We start from the raw sequence: 18,042 nt of genomic DNA on the forward strand, positions 1-18,042 counted from the left end.
AATCAGAGTTGCCAAATCAGAGTCCAGAGCCAATAAGCCAAATTACAGTCCAAGGTCAGGTTCCAGGTAGGTCAGTCAAATCCATCAGGGTATCCAAGTCCAGTCACAATCCACAGTCAGATTCCAAAGTCAATAAACCCAGTCAGTCTCTCCAACCTTCACTCCTTCAAAACCCACAAACCCTTTCTGCCTCAGGTACTCCTTATATCCCTGAGGGCCCTATTGCCTTCCAGTGGCTGCAGCTGTGTAAGCACACTCTGCTGGATGCCCAGGCCTTACCCTTAAAGGGGCCACTGCTGACACCACATCTGCCTCCTCGCCAGTTCTTCCGTGATTCCAATACAAATGAACAAGTGGAAAGTCCAACCACAACTTGAATTCTCAAGACACAACAAACCTCTGGATTTATGGTGAGAACCGAGCCTTACCTGGGGCTTGTGCAATAAGCAAACACTAGCATTCTGACCAAGGAGACAGTTTTTTCTTTGTGATGGGGGGCTTACATTCAGATGCTGGATGAGGTGAGTGAAAGCGCCCCTCCCCTGCTGTGTGAGTGTGGGCGGGGGCAGAGCATCTGTGTGTGAGAGAGGGGGGAAAGTGTTTGTGTTGCAGAGAAGTTGTGATGCTCCAGGCTTGGGGGGGGGGGAAGAGAGAAGCTGTGTGCTCCAGGCTGGGGGGGGAAGAGTCTGTGATGCTTCAGGCTTGGGGGGGAGAGAGAGAGGCTGTGATGCTCCAGGCTTGGGGGGGGGAGAGAGAGAGGCTGTGATGCTCCAGACTTTGGGGGGGGGGGAGAGAGGCTGTGATTCTCCAGGTTTGGAGGGGCAGAAGAGAGAAGCTGTGATGCTCCAGGCTTGGGGGGAGAGAGGATGTGATGCTCCAGGCTTGGGGTGGGGGGAAAGAGAGGCTGTGATGCTCCAGGCTTGGGGGGGAAGAGAGGCTTTCCTGGGAGTAAGCCCCCCTGACTCTAATGGGACTTACTTCAGAGTAGGCATGCACAGGATTGGGCAGCGAGACTGCCACCCCACCCACGCTTTCCTGGGAGTGAGCCCCAGTGACTCTGGGACTTACTTCTGAGTAGACACACGGGCTTGGGCTCCTTCCGGCGCTGCCACAGTCCACGCAGGCGCTGAGGGAAGGCAGGAGCCCCCTGGCCAGCTCTGACTGCCCGGGGAAGCAGAGCAGAGCGAGCGGGCAGGGGGCGGGGCCAGGGCCGGGGGGGGGGGGTGGTGGAGTTTTTTGTTTGTTTGTTTTTTGCAGTATTCGCTCCATAAGACACACACACTTTTCCCCCCACTTTTTTGGGGGGGAAAAGTGCGTCTTATGGAGCAAAAAAATACGGTAGTATGGGATTTCCGACTACAAACTGATAAACACTTATTCCACAATACACCAGATATAACTGTAATTATAAGACAAAAAAAGACATAGCAATACCAGGTGACTATAGAATAGAAGACAAAGAACTGAAAAAAGTAACAAAATATAAAAATTTACAAATAGAAATTGAAAGGTTGTGACAGAAGAAAACCAAAGTAATTCCAGTGGTGATTGGTGCCTTCACTGCAATTCCAAAACACATTGAAGAGCACCCAAACAGCACAGGGGACACAGAAATTTCCATCAATCGACTACAAAAAGCAGCTTTATTGGGAATAGCTTATTTTTTGTGACAATATTTATAACATCAAAATATGATTAAAGTCAGGTATCTCAGTTCCTTGGGAAGGACTCAGTATCTGGGTCTTGGAAATCCACTGGGTAAAATTACTTTAAAATATTGACTTGGAGGACAATTTCAGGCAGAAGGAGAGTTCATTTATATTTATCTTGAGAATGCATACCCCAACTTAGTAACAAGGAGGCGAACAAAATAGTAATTATAAAACACAGCAATAATTTAAAACACAAAAGAATAAAATGCCACTGTAAACACAGCAGCTAAAACCATAATAAAAGTATTTAAAAATACAGTCAAAACTATTCAACAGAGGGAAGGAAAGTAAGAAAATGAAGAGCCCAATCCTATCCCTCCCCTTGCTAGTGCAGCTGCTTTAAAAATGGACACACTGCATCCAATGGGGGGCAGATTGGGAAGCTTCAGCTGGGAAAGGGGATTTAAATCCCCTTATCCCTACATAAGCCTCCCGCTCTGCAGTGGATCTCCACAGACTTGTAGGAGTAATTTCACTAGCTCAAGTCCAAGGAGAGAAAGGGGGTGAGGAGTCTGTTGCCATTGGCACTGGATCACCCTCCCCTGCAGCCTCCTTGCCCAGTTTTCCCCCTCCTCACCCCTGTTCTGCCCCCCCACATCCCCCGCCATCTTACCTGCTTTGGTGTGTCCTCCTGGCTCCCACTTCTAGAGCATGCTCTATGAGCATTTTGTGGCAGTCACCACCAGTGGGACATATGTTCCGTTGGTGGTGAGGTCTGATAGACTTAAGCTATAACTGATGTTACATAATGCCCTAGAACAGGGGTCTCCAAACTTTTTGGCCAGAGGACCGCATCAAATATCTGGCGTGGTGTGGAGTGCCGGAAAAAAAATTTAAATATAAAATTTAAATAAATAGTTAAGAGATGGAACTTAGATGAGTGAATAAATGAATGATTGGGCTCATTCATTCAACCTCTCTGGGCCTCAGAACACCCTCCAGACACAATCAGAGCACAGTTCTGGTCATGTTCAGTTGAGTGGGCCAGAGGCTTTCAGGGGACAAGAGGTTGGCTGTGGGCCAGAAAGAGGCTTGCTGCGGGCCACATCTGGCCCCCGGGCTGGGGTTTGGAGACCCCGGCCCTAGAGAACCAGATGAACCTTGCCTGGTGCTAAAAAGATAATAGCAAAGGCTACTGTTCCTATTTGTTCATGATTTGTTCAAATATTGTTCATATTTTGGGAAGTTCTAAAGTTCTAAAGTATGGGTTCCACCAATCTCCTCCTTTGAAATCTATTCATCAGGTTGAACTTCAGTTTTTTTATATTATATATTTAAATTTGCATGCTAGTAGTTGGCTTTAAAAATGCTATAATTTTGTCCAGTGTATTTATTTAGACTGTGTTTATTTAAAATATTTTATACTGCTTTTTAATTACTAAAAAGTGGTGTACAAGAAAAATACAATATCCCATATCAATTAATAAATTATTAAATAAAACTAATTAAAACAATAATGACTAGGTATTTAATAATAACTAGGTATTTATATACTGCCTTTCTGGTCATCGGATTACTCCTCTGACTTTATTCAAAGCGGTTTACATAGGCAGGCATTTCTAAATCCCTCAAGGGGATTTTTACAATCATAGAGGTTCTCTCTTTCAAGAACCAACATCAGAACGGATCTTCCTGGTTTGGTCTCACTTCTGGCCTCCAGTTCTCCCACGTAGGCTGACAAGCAGCTCCATCTCTCACATGGAGGGCAGCCAAGACGCTTCTTGCTCACATCAAGAGCAGGTGGAATCACTCAGCTCGGCTTGGCTTGTCAGCTGCTTCAAGGTCTCGCCATTCTCAGCCGTTTAGGGAGCTACCGGTGTCCTCGAACTGGCGACCTTCTGATGTTATCTTTGGGCTAACGGAGGCTCTACCCTCTAGAGCAGACCTCCTGCCCAACATTAAGTAAAACCAATTAAGACAATTAAAATGATACTGGAGCAAATTAAAAGATATAAAAACAGCAGTAACATATAATTAATATAGTATAAAAAGGCAACCAATGCCTATGACTGTATACTTATACTGATAAATGTATACTGCAATATGCCTATCTCAATATTTGTATATAGTCAGGGCTTTGGGAATATATATTTGCACCTTTGTGAATTTAGAGAGAATTTGTCAAGAATATCATTACTTGGTTCCAAACTGTTCTAGTATTTTACTATTCTTGTGTGTACTGAAGTACACATCGCCTCCCTCCCATCTGAAGTACTGGAGGGGAAAAACAGTTGTTTGGGAAGAGGGGTGGAATTTTGAATGGAAAAGTGACTGGCTGTGAAAGGATAAAATGCCCTCCCTTCCATTGCTTCTCCATCTTAAGTTCCACCCTCTTATGGCTGCTTTTCATTAAAAAAAAAAAATTTCCAGGCTTCATTACATGCATTTATCTGTAGTGTCTGGCTGAAGGAGAAAATACAAATAAAAAGATAAAAGGGGGCATGCATGCACCAGAGATTTTTTAAAATTTATTTTAAGTAGATCTTATTTTTTTTGGTGAAAGATGGAGGCATTTTTCAGATGCTGACTTCTTTGTGGAACTTACTGCATTATCAAGACACTGTTACAGTGATGGACAAAATTACAAGTCTTTAAGTGTAAATTTTATGAAATTGTTAATGATAAAGATATTACATTTTTGATAACATACAACCAAGGTTAAACACATCAGTTTGCTCTGTAGTTGCTTGCTTTTATTCTGCAGATGAATAGGCAAAAGCAGATCTTTGTGTATTGTTTCTTAAATTCTTTGTAATGTAAAGACCAAAAAAATTGTTAGATGTTTATAATCCTACCTAAGTAATCCATGTTATGAGTTTTTCTAAGGATTATTACCTCCAGAAAACAACAATGATGAAGCTAATTAATTCTTAGTTCTTAGCTCCAGAGATCCTTTTAAAAAATAGAAAAAAAGCTACAAGTGACACTGGCTTAAAGTTTTAATTAAAGGTTTTCCTTCTGTACTATTAGCCAAACAACAGGATGGTGCTGCTGCAATGGAGATGCAACCACTGAAGAGTGCAGAAGGGGGAGAGGGAGATGATAAAGACAAGAGGAAAGCGAACATGCACAAGAAAGAGAAATCTGTCCTCCAGGGAAAGCTGACGAAATTGGCTGTCCAGATAGGCAAAGCAGGTATGGGTATATATGTGATGGGATATCATAGGTGTTATGAGGAGGAACATGCTAGAGAGTTTTGATTTATTGACAACACAATCTGTACACTTGGACCACAGATGGTTGGAGTAGCTACAGCAATGGTGGCAGACCCCAAGGTCTACCAGCGTTGCATGGTTAGGATTGGGCTGTAAGTTTAAAAACATTGCTAAAGTTTAAAATATCTAGAAGGAATGTTTTTAATTATGACTTATGTTTTGCTGATACCTAGAACTTATTTGCAAATAAGCAAATCAACATATTATAGTCTTAGGTCATGAAACATGATCCCATTGTACTGGTGCTTGACATATTCAATCATGTATAAAGTGATCTGAAATGTATCATTAATGAATTTTCCTGTCTCAAGAAGTGTTAGACTTCATGAGTGCAATGGGAATTTTCAGCATATATACAAACACTTTGCATGTTAAACTACAAACTACTGGCAGTGTAGTGCAGAATGTGGTGACAGGAGGGTGATTTGCACAAGCAAATTCATCATGCAATATGTCAGCATTTGTTGACTTGCCACTCACTGTTATAAATGTGTGAATTGTTTCCACTGAAAGTTATTGTAACATGAAAGGTCTGGTATCTGATTATTATTTATCTTATGAAATTGTAACTTTAGGCCATTCTACACATCATTCATAAGCAAATCCAGGTTTGCCACTGAGTGTGTACCCTACCGTAGAAATGTGCAGTTTCTTCAGTTTTATGGCCTAGTTTTTAATATCAACATGCAACCACATATAATTTTGTATCATATATGACTCTTTCTCCTCTTTTCTCCTGCTTTGGCTTTGTCCAGTACTATCTTGCTGTCTCCCCCCTTTTTATACGATCTTTATATAATCCTAAAAAACAAAACAATTGTGGTGCTACTGCTGAAACTCACCTTAGGTCAAGACACGATTCATCTGTGGCTTTCAGCACACCAGTTGAAGATCAGTCTTCTACAGGGAGATCCAGCTAACCATGACATTTTGAAGAGTGAGCAGATGGGACCAGTGCTTATCACATTCATAAATAATAATTCTAGGTGTAGGCTCAACACATATTACATATGCAGGTGAAAAACATAGTGTGTGAAGTGACACTGAGTGATGAACATGCAACTGTGAACTCACTTGGTGTTTTTGCAGGTGACTGCAGAAGAAACCAGGATGGGCAGTGGGATCTGATACATGTAGGTTGTGATCTAGAGGCACATGCAGTGCCCAAGACATTGTATCCTAATGCCTTAAGTCTTAAAAGGTTTTGGCATTGGGACCCACCAAAAAACGGTTTCACTTTAGCAGCTGCTCAAGCCTCTGTATCTATAATAGTGATTGGGCAGCAGTGCGTCCCATCCCCAAGGAGAGGCTTGTTTAACCTTTGATGCACATAGCCTAATCTACCCTGTCAGTTTTGTGAACCACCAAAGATTGGTTCACCATGGACCCAGTTTGAGAACCACTGCCTTAAGAGGTTTGAGTAAAAAAGAAAGCTATTTTTCTTATGCTGTAAGGAGTTTTTACGTTATACTGAATGTTACATTTGTGCATTTCAGGTTTGGTGATGTCTGCCATCACTGTCATCATTTTAGTACTATATTTTTGTATTGACAACTTCGTAGTCAACAAGAAGCCATGGCTGCCTGAATGCACTCCAGTCTATGTTCAGTATTTTGTGAAGTTCTTCATAATTGGTGTTACTGTGCTTGTCGTTGCTGTCCCCGAAGGACTCCCACTTGCTGTCACTATTTCCCTTGCTTACTCTGTAAAGGTAAGTAACAGTTTTGATACTAAGGTGAAAAGAAACAACTCTATTGCACAACTATTTGATGTAATTTATGCTACAGTCCCATACACTCTTACCTGGGAGTAAGATCATTTAAACTCAGTGGGGCTTACTTCTGAGCAGATATGCATAGGATTTCAGTTAGTATATGACACTGAAATTGATAGTCTTCTTTTCCAGAGAGGTTTGCAGGGTGTTGGCTGGTACTCATTTATTGCCTGCATGCCCCACAATAAAATAAAATAAAACAAGACAAGATTTTGGGTTAAAATTGGGTCATATTAATGAAATGGCTGCTTTGCATGCCATAAAGTATGCAAGCCTGCATGCGGATCATGCATTTTGCCTGCACACAGCTTAGATAGGATTGGGCCATTAGGCTACAGTCCTGTAGCGCTTACCTGAGAGTAACAGCACAATTCTATGCATGTTTACTCAGATGTAAGTCCCATTATATTCAGTAGTACTTTTTCTCAGATAAGTGTGTATAGCAGCCAGATGTGTAACTAGAGTGGAGCCCAAGGGGCACCTGCCCTCGGTGCTACACCAAGGAGGACGCAGGACTGTTACTCAGGCTGCACTTTAGTTATGAAGGAGGCAATGTCAGGAGAAGGTATGGGGGCGTGAAGCCACTAGCACCATCTTCTCTGGGAGAACCTGGAAGTGACATTACAATGTCATGTGACATCATGACATCACTGCTCTGGGTGCTGGGGTAGTGCGTTATGCCTCTGATACCAGTGGTTCCCAAACTCAGGGAGAGTTTGGGAACCTGTAATTGCTTGTGGGGGAGGGGAGTGGTGGCAAAGCCATTGCCATGATCGTGCTACCACGGGGGGAAAGGAAGGATTTTTTCTTCGTATGTTTTTTTCCCCTGTGTAAAAGATACAAGCAGTGTTAAGCATGTGCTTATAATGTAATTTTACTCTAAAACTGTAGCTAGAAAGTATTGTATAATTGCCTGTCATGTGCTTTTTAAAATAGTTATAAAAATATAGGCATTTATATAAGTCACTTTAAACTCAGAAATTATATGATTTATATAAGTCACTTTAAACTTACAGGAATTATATGATTCTGATGTGAGGCTACTACGTATGTCCCATTAAAAAAATTTTTTAAAGTACATTATTGTAATATTATTAGCATAAGAGATTTTCAACCTATTTACCAAAATAAGCTTTTATATTTTTTCCTTCAGAAAATGATGAAAGATAACAATCTGGTCCGTCATTTAGATGCATGTGAGACTATGGGTAATGCTACAGCCATCTGCTCTGATAAAACGGGGACATTAACAACCAACCGGATGACAGTAGTGCAAGCCTATGTAGGAGATGTCCACTACAAAGAGATCCCTGACCCAGATTCAATTCCAGCCAAAACTCTGGATTTGCTGATTAATGCAATTGCGATCAACAGTGCTTATACTACAAAAATTCTGGTAAGTGAGCCTCCAGACAATTAAAGGATCGAAGAAGAAAAAAATCTGCATCAGTGTTAAAGTTATGTTGATAGTCTACAATTGTCTTTCCACTGTTAAAAAGGCTGTATTGTGAAGTCATATTCAAAATAAGAGGAACTCTCTTTTCATATATTAGTACTTCACTGAAAGTTTCATTGAATAGCAAGGCTTTTGCCTAGCTGGGTTAGGCTCTCAATCCATAGTTGTGTTAACTCATGTTCTGCCCCAGCCAGTCAGATGAGGACTAGATAGTGAGCATTGGCCTGGTATCCTGTGCAGTGTGGCCACTTTTCCCTTTCCCCCAACATCCATTACTTTGCAAACAGTTTCACATCCTTCCATAAAGGGTATGAAAAATTACTGAACAGAGCAAAAAAAAAAAAAAAAGGCAAAATGTTCACTTGTTTCACTTTAGCAGACTAACAGCCGAATTCTGAGCTGCACGGGGCTGCAGCGGCGCAAAGATCACTGCCCACCGCATCTTGTGTGCTCCAGGCAGCTGGTGGCGGCTCCTCAGGAGAAGGGGACTTTCTTCCCCTTCCACCAGGTAAACTGAGTAGCCCCACAATGGGGTTACTTGATTCACTGCCAACCTTTTGGTTGGGCTCACCACTGGGCTACCACCAGCGCTCGCCCAATGCCAGGGCCTGCAAATATGCCTTCAGCACGTTTGTGATAGTGCGCACCGACGGTAAGCCAACATGTACTGTTCAGGATTGGACCCTAGTGGCACAATCCTAACACACTTTCCAGTGCTGAGCTAAGGGCAATGCAGCTCTGAGGTAAGGGGACAAATATTCCCTTACCTTGAGGAGACCTCCGTAACTGCCACTCAGCTACAGGATGCAGCACACGTCCCATTGGCATAGCTATGCCAGTGCTGGAAAGTTGGTTAGGATTGGGGCCTAAATTACATGTGGAATGTTATCTTCAAAGTTATATAAGAGGCTTTACATAAATTGTATTTGAATGAAATAGAATATATGCTGGAGTCTTTGCTGAATGAAAATGCTAAATTTAGAAAGAAGAATCACAGTGCAATGTGAAATGAATGGTTTTCGGTGGCTTGAATAGATACTGGTGCTAATTGGGAAAACTACTGTTATAATGAAGTACTTGTGTGTGAAAGTGGAGATGTAACCTTCTCCCCAATGCTTTCTTTAGAGATTACAATATAAGATCCAGAAATACTTAATACTCGTAGTTTCGTTCAGGGGGTTATGGTTTTACTTTGGACAGTTCTTTTTGGACTCTGCTGAAATCAGACATAAGCAAGCTTGAGGTCTTCCAAATGCGGTTCTTGATCCTGGGTGTCTCTCTTTGTGATTGCCATCGTAAGGAGACAATTTGGACAAAGTGCAAGCATCATATGAATTTTGGAGGTGTGAAAACACCTTTGTATTTAAACAGTAGACAAGACTTCATTGACGTTTGAAGCATTAAACTCCATGGATTAATTAAGGAGTGGAGGCAATTGCAGGGTTTTTTAAATTAAAAAAGTCACCCTCCTGGCTGGTGAATCTGTGGCTTCTTGTCCCATAAATAGTCTTGTTACCAATCTAGCCTGTGCTTTCCAGGTGCTTACATCAATGACGTGTTTAGTTTCATTCTCCTGCATGCCTTGATTTAAAGGAAATAAATAAAATTTTAACCATGTAACAATTGGTTATGGTAACTGCACACCGAGCAGACACATGAGTCAATTAATGGGTCACCCAGACTTGTTCCATATCTTCTTGAAGTTTTAATCCATTGGAATTTAATCAAATGCTTTTAAATGCCCAAAGAATATTTGTCAATATAAAATACTTCTTGTGTTTGCAGCAGTGAAAGTGGTTTTACTTTAGGAAAGCAGTCATACTTTCACTGCTCATGGTTAGGCTTCTCTTATGCTTCACATTTGGTATTGCAGTTCTAAAGGACTCCAGGTGGAACCTGTTTATCCGCAGATTTTTCATCCACGGATCTGGCTAAACAAAGGTCCCCTGGACCCGCATTGAGCCAGACTTGGCTGCATCTGAGCCCTCCAAAGGGGACCAGAACTGTGCTCTGGTCCCCTCCAGTGGGCTTTCTGAAGCCCGCAGAAGGCTTCCCCAGGCCTCAAACGCCTAATATGGCAAAAAGGTCATTTCCGGTTTCCTAAGGGAAACCAGAAGTGGCATTTTTTTTGCCCCTCCAGGCCCTTCTGAAACCTGCAGAGGCAGCGGGCAGATGTGTGGTGCTTCTCTGGGCTTCAGAAAGCTCTCCAGAGGGAATCAGAGCACAGTTCCAGTCCCCTTCAGAGGGAGAAAGGGGTAGAAAATTGGAGATTTGAATATCTGCGATTTTCTGTATTAGCAAGTGGTTCGAGAATTGATCCCTTGTGGATACCGAGGCCCCATCTGTACTTCGTACATAATCCTTGAGCACAGATGATGTGCTTATAAAGACTGTGGGTGCAAGTGTATTATTCAAGCTGCCTTAGGTCGTCTTAGGGGGAGAGGGGTGAGGTAGAAATATGATTGATAAGTAAATAAATTATTATTATTATTATTTTTTGAGACCCAGTTAATGTTGTAAGGACGATACTATTATTTGGGGGCAAATATTTTATTACAAATATACATAATAAGATGATGTGTCAATTTTTCCTGTCTGTTTTCTTCATAGTAGTTCAGTGTGACTATAACATTTATTTAATGCTAAGCCAGTATTTATATACTACTTTTTTACATGAAACACAAGGTGGTTTACATAGGCAGGCTAATCACACACCCCTTTTTTCAAATGGGGTTTTTACAAGTATTTTTTCTGTGAGAACTCACAGAACCCTCACATTCACCAGATGTTTTCATCCATCATCCTGGCTGTGTTCTGCACTGTCTGAACTCTCACAGTTCATCCTCAGTCAGTTCCTAAGATGTTACCCATCTCTAGCTGTCTCCGCATTCCACACCCTCTTGCAGTGCTTTCACAGTGCCTTCACAAGGTCTGTCAGCCCCTTTCTGATCTCCCTTCCAAAGTGAGAACCACGCTGATCCTGCTTAGCTTCTGTAGGCAGGGCACTGGCTTAACCTCCAGACAACACTTCCTGCCCCTCCTTTATGTTATGTATAACATGAATAACATTCTATAGAGACAAAGTTTGAAGGAGTATTCAGATATGATTACAAAACCATTTTTTTATTTATGTTAAACTAAATTTTATTCCAGTTGAAGTCTGCTGTAGATACATGTACCTGAATTTATCTACATGGAGATTTTGTATTGGACTTGATGAGCAATGATCATGCTGTAGAAAAATGCAGGCAATCATCACTGGGTACAGTCTCCTCAGGGAGCACTATCCCTGGATTCTGTCTACTGGATTTTTAAAGGTTTGTAGCCCTGGGGTAACTGAAAATGAACCCAAGTACAATCAGTCTTATGAAAATGTTTCCCTGGGGACAGACATTCTCTTCCCAGGAAAAGCATAACGTGTGAACACCTTTTTGTTTCTCTGTTGTCTTTCATCTAAGGATGAATTATCTTTACATAAATGCAAATGGAACTACAAACTGCCAAAAAAAATAAATAAAAAAAATTGCAGGTTTCCCAACCCAGAATTTTCTTCTTTCTTCATGTAAATGCAAGAACAGAAGGGCATTTGACAAAAAAGAATCAACTATTGAGAGGCACTGATGCTTAACTATTCCCACATCCACTTGTTCTTCCTGTCAAAGGCCTCCCAGTTCATCCCCTGTCCAGGCTTTAAAACTAGGAGTGTGCTAACATTAGCAAAACATGCCTGAGAGGACGAAAATTTACAAGGAAAAATTGGCAGATACAAAAGCACATCTCCTTCTCACCTGCTAACCCAGCACTACAAATGGCTTTTCTGCTTCAGCATTATATTTAGATTTCAAAATTTTAAAAAATGTAGCCAGTGAAACTGAGGCAAATATTGCTCTGGAACTACAGCACCATTGACTGTTGTCTTTTATATGTGTGTTCCTAATGAAGGACAAATGTAGGAGAGTTGTAGTTGGTATTTCTTTCTCTTCAGGGCAATCATCTGAGCTATTTATGAGTGTTCTCCATAAAGTTACTTATATCCGACAAACAGCTTAGATCAGGGGTGTCAAACATAAGGCCCGGGGGCCGGATCCAGCCCCCAGAAGCTTTTTATCCAGCCCTCAGGCTCAGCTGCTGAGGTGTTACAGCTGAAATGGCAGCTCACATGAAAATTGGGCTTTCCCAAATCTTGAAATATGATCAAGATTTGTGTACTTTCTCTTCTGTCATTTGTAGTTAATGAGTTTCTATATGAGAACAGGGTCTGATTTCTGGCCATTAGCTGCTTAATGATGTCACTTTCTGCTTAATGACATCACTTCTGGCCCTCAGCTGGAGCCCTGAATGCTAACTTCAGCCCTCTGTATGAAATGAGTTTGACACCCCTGGCTTAGATCTTAAGAATGTGAATTGCAGTTCTGAGAATGTTTAACACTATAACCCCAAAGTAACATCATCCGGTTGAGCAGAGCGGTCTCCTAGTCAATGTAATTAATCTTCATCTTTTCCGAATAAAATGAGTTTTGTTTTGCCTTATCTATTTTCTGCATTCCGAGAGTTTGGTGAGACTTGAACAATATTATACTGACAAATATCTTACTTTAATTACAATGTTTCTTGTGATGCATGTCTTATTAATTATTGGATCCCTGTATTTTCTCTGTAAGGAAAGCATCTAATAATATTATATATAATATAATAAATATATATACACACACACTACATACCTAAAGAACAGCAAGCTTTCAGGTACTGTTTGAGTGAATGAATACAGATCAGTTACCAAATGATAACTGACTGCTGTAAGCTTGCTATAAGAGCCAGCAGTCCGGAACATTTGCCTATGTTGTGAGGAGAATTTCAGACTGCCCCCAGGCACTTGGTTGGATTTCTGATTGTATGCAGAAGTGTTTTTAGATTCTCCTGATCACATAGAAAGGTGTGCGTGTGTGCGTGTGCGTGTGCGTGTGCGTGTGCGTGTGTGTGTGTGTGTGTGTGTGTAGCACTTTAGAAGAGGGTTTTTACACTAACTCCAAGTAAAAACCAAATGTATTAAGGAGTAAAGGTAAACTATTCTGCTGCAGATATTTATTTTACTACTATTTAGTTAGCATTAAAAAAATATAGTCCTCCACCTGCAGCCTCAAATGATAAAGTGAATTCTATAATCTTATCCTGCTACCACATGTCTACTTTTTTTACCCTATATGTAGATCAGGCAGAAATAGATAGAAAGCTGAAGTAACCAGAATGAGTTCTAATCAGAATGTATACTAAATATGAGGTTATTTAGATTGGTTTGAGCCTGTTTAGAAGATTGCCCCAGAGATGAACCCATCTTCTGCATTTGATGGGTTACTGAGTCATTGCAATCAGTGGTTTTTGATGTTCTAACCAGGTGCATCAAATCCAACAGAGACATCCGGTATGAAAATGTGTGCCATTGTGTATCTTCCATCATTCATATTTGTTTGTTCATTTCATTGTTTTAAATTTATTTAATGTACATTCAAAATGAGTATTTCATCAATTAGATTTTAAGTGACATCTCCATGAAACATTTTCTAAAAAATGAATTGCTTTGCCAGTAGTACTTCACTTCATACAGGTCCTTCCTAGTAGTAGTAACTTTATTGTCATTGTGCTACAGCACAACAAAATTTATGCACCTTTGAGATACAAGCATAAATATATACTACAATTCCAACAATCACACTCTACACACTCACCCACACATTCTATACAACATGCATCATAATATAAAAACAGTATAACAGACCATAATGCCCAGGAGCATGGTAACAACTATATCGCCTTATTCAACGTAATTATGGCTGTGGGATAAAAACTGTTCAGGAATCCTGTGGTGCTGCTCTAATAGTTCTGTATCGTCTACCCGAAGGCAACAGTTCAAAGAACTTATGCGCCAGATGGAAGGGGCATCTCAGAATATAATGTGACTTCTACAGACAGCGAGATGTATAGATGTCCTCCAAAGCTGGTAGATGAAGGTTGATGATGTGCTGCACGATCTTAATAATTCTCTGCAGAGCTTTTTTGTCCCCTGCAGAGCAATTTCCGTACCACACCAAGATATCATATTTTAGGACACTCTCAATGGTGCAATGATAGTAAGACACATGCAGCTACTGTGACAAATTTAACCTCCTGAGCTTCCTCAGAAAATATAACTGCTTTTGTGCCTTTTTTTATCAACATGCTGGTGTTAATAGTCCATGAGAGGTCCTCTGTGATGTAAATACCTAGGAATTTGAAACTAGCAACCCTCTCTACCTCTTCACCATTTATGTATACTGGTGTGTGTACATCCCTCTTTTTCCGGAAGTCAATTATAAGCTCTTTAGATTTTTTGATGTTAAGTGAGAGATTATTTTCTTTGCACCACAATAACAACTCCTGTGCCTCCTTCCTATAAGCAGACTCATCATTCCTGCTAACAAGCCTAGTTAGCCTAGTTAGCCTAGTTCCCGCTAATCATTCCTAGTAGATTAATTTAAGGATCAGACTGCCAGCATGTAATTTATAGTCAAATATTTGTTGCAGAAATATATGAATCAGTATTTTGAAGTGCTAACCATTGAACAAAGTTGTTTAGTCAACAGATCATCTGTCTGGCAAGAGACAATTTCTGAATCAGAATGAATGATTTTCAGCAGTAATCAGTAGCTCAATTCAGATGATGAAAATGCCACCATTAGATGGATCACATGGCTATACATGTCTGGATGTGTGTACTAAATTTAGGCCCATTAACTATCACAAACCGTTTATATTCCTCTACTTCTTCTATTCTTCTACTTCTGAGTAGCCACACCTAGGATTGGGTATCAAGTCCGTTGTCTGCCCTTTGTGCTGATTGGGCAGCCAGAGGAGCCTGGAGTAGGTCTGGGCGGGGTTAGTGAGAAGAGGGAGCCAGGGGCAGGCAAGCAGGTAGGAAGCAAGCGAGCCTGCTGAGTCCACCAGCCCAGGAATGGGCTGGCTGAGGATCCACGAAAGTCCCTTTTCCTTGCCACAGTTGCCTGCAGCTCCCCAAAGCGACCCAGCCTGCCTTGCCTTTGCCTTGCAGAGGAGGGGCTTTGGGCCACAATCCTATCTACATTTTCCGGTGAGTAAGCCCCATTGACTATAATGGGACTTACTTCTGAGTAGACATGCCTGGGATTGGGCTTTTGGTTGCACTCTTTTTTCTTAAATACAGGAGCAGGCAATTGGCAGTGGGGGGGGAGAGAATGTGAGGTAAGTGATTCTGGACCTTTGGAAGGTGCAGACTAGTGAGGGGAAGGACAGTAAGAGAGGTGCTAATTGCAATTATGAGAAGGGGAAATGTGGCTGTGGGAGGGGTGGGGGTGTGAGGAGAAGTGCCAAGTGCCAATTGTATTTGAGAAAAAAAAGTGCAACCAAAAGCCCAATCCTAGGCATGTCTACTCAGAAGTAAGTGCAACAGGCACATCCTCCCCCAGTTTTTGGCTGCAATGCTAACCACACTTTCCTGAGAGTAAGCCCCATTGAACAAAATAGGACTTACTTCTGAGTAGACGTGGTTAGGATTGTGCCCTTTGTCATGTAATGATTTAATTGTATTAATTATATTAATTAAAAATTAATTGTAATGTAGTAATTTGATGTAAGTAAAAAACTGGGAGTGTGCTTTGCCAATTTTAGGGCCTTGACAGTGTGCCATGAGCTGAAAAAAGGTTGAAAAAGATCAAAAGGAAAAAGAGCATTATTATTATGATTATTAATGTTTGTAATAGTATTTTAAAATTTAAACTGGTTTTGAAGCTCTCCTGTGTTTTTAAAGTGGTTTGATATGTTGTGTTGGTAAGTATTGTTGCACCCAGGGCTGGCCCATTGATGAGGCCAACTGAAACAGTTGCTTCAGGCAGCAAATTGATGGGGGCACCCATCTCTGTCTACCTATTTGCCTTCTCCTCTTTCTCCTTCCATTCCCTGGATTGGTAAGCAAGGGACAGAGAGGAAAATGAAATGTGGAGAGAAGGAGAATGCTGAGCTAGAACACTGGAATGTGGAAGGAGCAGAGGCTGGCACATCATTGGATAAGAGGGGTAGCATTTGGCATGACACCTCAGGTATTAGGAGATTAACTGCCCTAGTTGTGCCACTAGAAATGTACCATTGAAATTGGAGAATTGCCCTTTAGATGTTGATATTGTTTGTAGTAGGGTGTGGGGAACTGTTCCATCCCTAGGCTCCTGACTTACCTGGTGGCAGGGCTCTGAGGGAAGAGGATCTGCCTGGGACCCTAAGAAAGGTGGCTGGCCACTGCTGCTCCCCCTGCAGCTAAACTGACCACCAGGGGAGACTGAGGAGTGGTGAGGCAGGCAGCACAGGTGAGGGCTGCCTGCCAGAGAATCACGCCAATGGCCTCGGAGAGGGGGGACCAGGGTGCTATAACCCCGCCCCCCGGGAATGTCTGAGGCCACCCCTAAACCCAGAAGGAGGGGACTGAAACCTACCAGGCAGATTTCCCCCCAGAGAAGCCAAAGGTGACCCTTTGACACAGGGCCCTGGCTGTCAGCCCTGGGGCCCGATACAGGGCAATAAAAAAGCATTCAAATTCATACGGCATTCATGTTCATAATCCCCTGAATATTACCAGTGAATGGTGTTTTAATAGGCCAGTGCAATTAGAAACTGAAATATACTTGCTTCTCAGTGGCATCGCTAGGCGGGTGTGGGGGGTGCTGTTCTCACCGGGTGACGCGCACGGGGGGGGTGACACACACTTGGGGGGTGACATACTAAAATCACGGTGGTTAGGAGTAACCTGATCATATTATATACTGTTGGATGTGGAATTTCAAGCGGAATGCAATGCAAAAAACCAGAGTGAAATATCTCCTTTCTATCAAATGTTATGGCCAAAAACCTGGAGAACAAAAATGCATGGATCTCTATGGAAAGTGAAAGTGAGCCATATCATGCGTTTACTCGTGAGTAGGCGAACTTGCCTTAGTCCGTTGGAAAGGGCAGGCTGAGAGGAATCCAAGGACACCAGAATGGTCCTGATCCAGTGAATGCAGCCCCCAAAAACACCTGAGACGGAAGTCTCTCCCTCCAAGCAGATGAATGTATTGAGTCCTATGGAAAGCGAAACTAAGTCTCACGGTTGCGTTTACTGGCGAGTAAGCAAACGTGCCTTGGCTAGTGGTCAGGCCAGGCCAGGCAAAGGGGAATGTGAGGCCACCAGAATGGTCCTGATCGGATCAGACTGGAGCTCCACAAATGTTCCAGAAGCCCCCCCCCCCCCCCACTAAAATGGATCAAAACAGAGGCTTCAGCTGATAAGGTAAACTTTTTTGAGACTTGCAAAGCCAGGTGGATCCTGACAGTGATTTGGTTTAAACAGAAGTTCTTAAATTGAACTGGGCACTAGGTAGGGTTGAAAACCTTACTGATTTTGGAGGGGGGGTGTTATTGCAGGCAGGCTACTGAAGAAATTCACTTGGTGGACTAGGTCTGGCTTCTACTTACTTAATTATTTGTTTTACTGTATTTATACTTATTTTTTTAAATTTGCCTGATGATGTTACTTCCACCATGACTTCACTTCTGGTGGCTCTTGGACAGACTGTCTTTCTAAAAAATGGGTCCCAGTGCTAAAAGTTTGAGAACTGCTGCAATAAAGTGTTAGTAAGTTAACTCCCTGGGGGTGTGTGTGTGTGACACCACTAGTGACCAGTTTGGAGGAATAATACTATCATGTTATATATCAATCAATGCGTCATTTCATGCAGAATGTGTTCTATCTTTGTTCTATCAAAAGGTACAGCCAAAAAAACCAGTGGGGGTGGAGTGATGGTACATCACCACACCCACCACCTGGGGTGTTGCCCCGCCCACTGCATG

General features: G+C 41.9%; 1 protein-coding gene across 13 annotated transcripts in view; it reads left to right on the forward strand.

Moving 5' to 3' along the window:
* The window catches only part of ATP2B2 (ATPase plasma membrane Ca2+ transporting 2), a 239,392-nt gene that overhangs the window by 131,982 nt on the left and 89,368 nt on the right, over window positions 1-18,042 (forward strand). For all 13 annotated transcript variants that reach the window (XM_066617468.1, XM_066617467.1, XM_066617472.1 and 10 more), the window contains 3 exons: window positions 4,683-4,847; window positions 6,424-6,638; window positions 7,855-8,097. In XM_066617468.1, coding sequence (XP_066473565.1) covers window positions 4,683-4,847; window positions 6,424-6,638; window positions 7,855-8,097 — 623 coding nt within the window. The remainder of the gene's footprint in view (window positions 1-4,682; window positions 4,848-6,423; window positions 6,639-7,854; window positions 8,098-18,042) is intronic.

Source organism: Tiliqua scincoides, chromosome 2, assembly GCF_035046505.1.
Source record: "Tiliqua scincoides isolate rTilSci1 chromosome 2, rTilSci1.hap2, whole genome shotgun sequence".
In the NCBI taxonomy this organism is placed as follows: Eukaryota; Metazoa; Chordata; class Lepidosauria; order Squamata; family Scincidae; genus Tiliqua; species Tiliqua scincoides.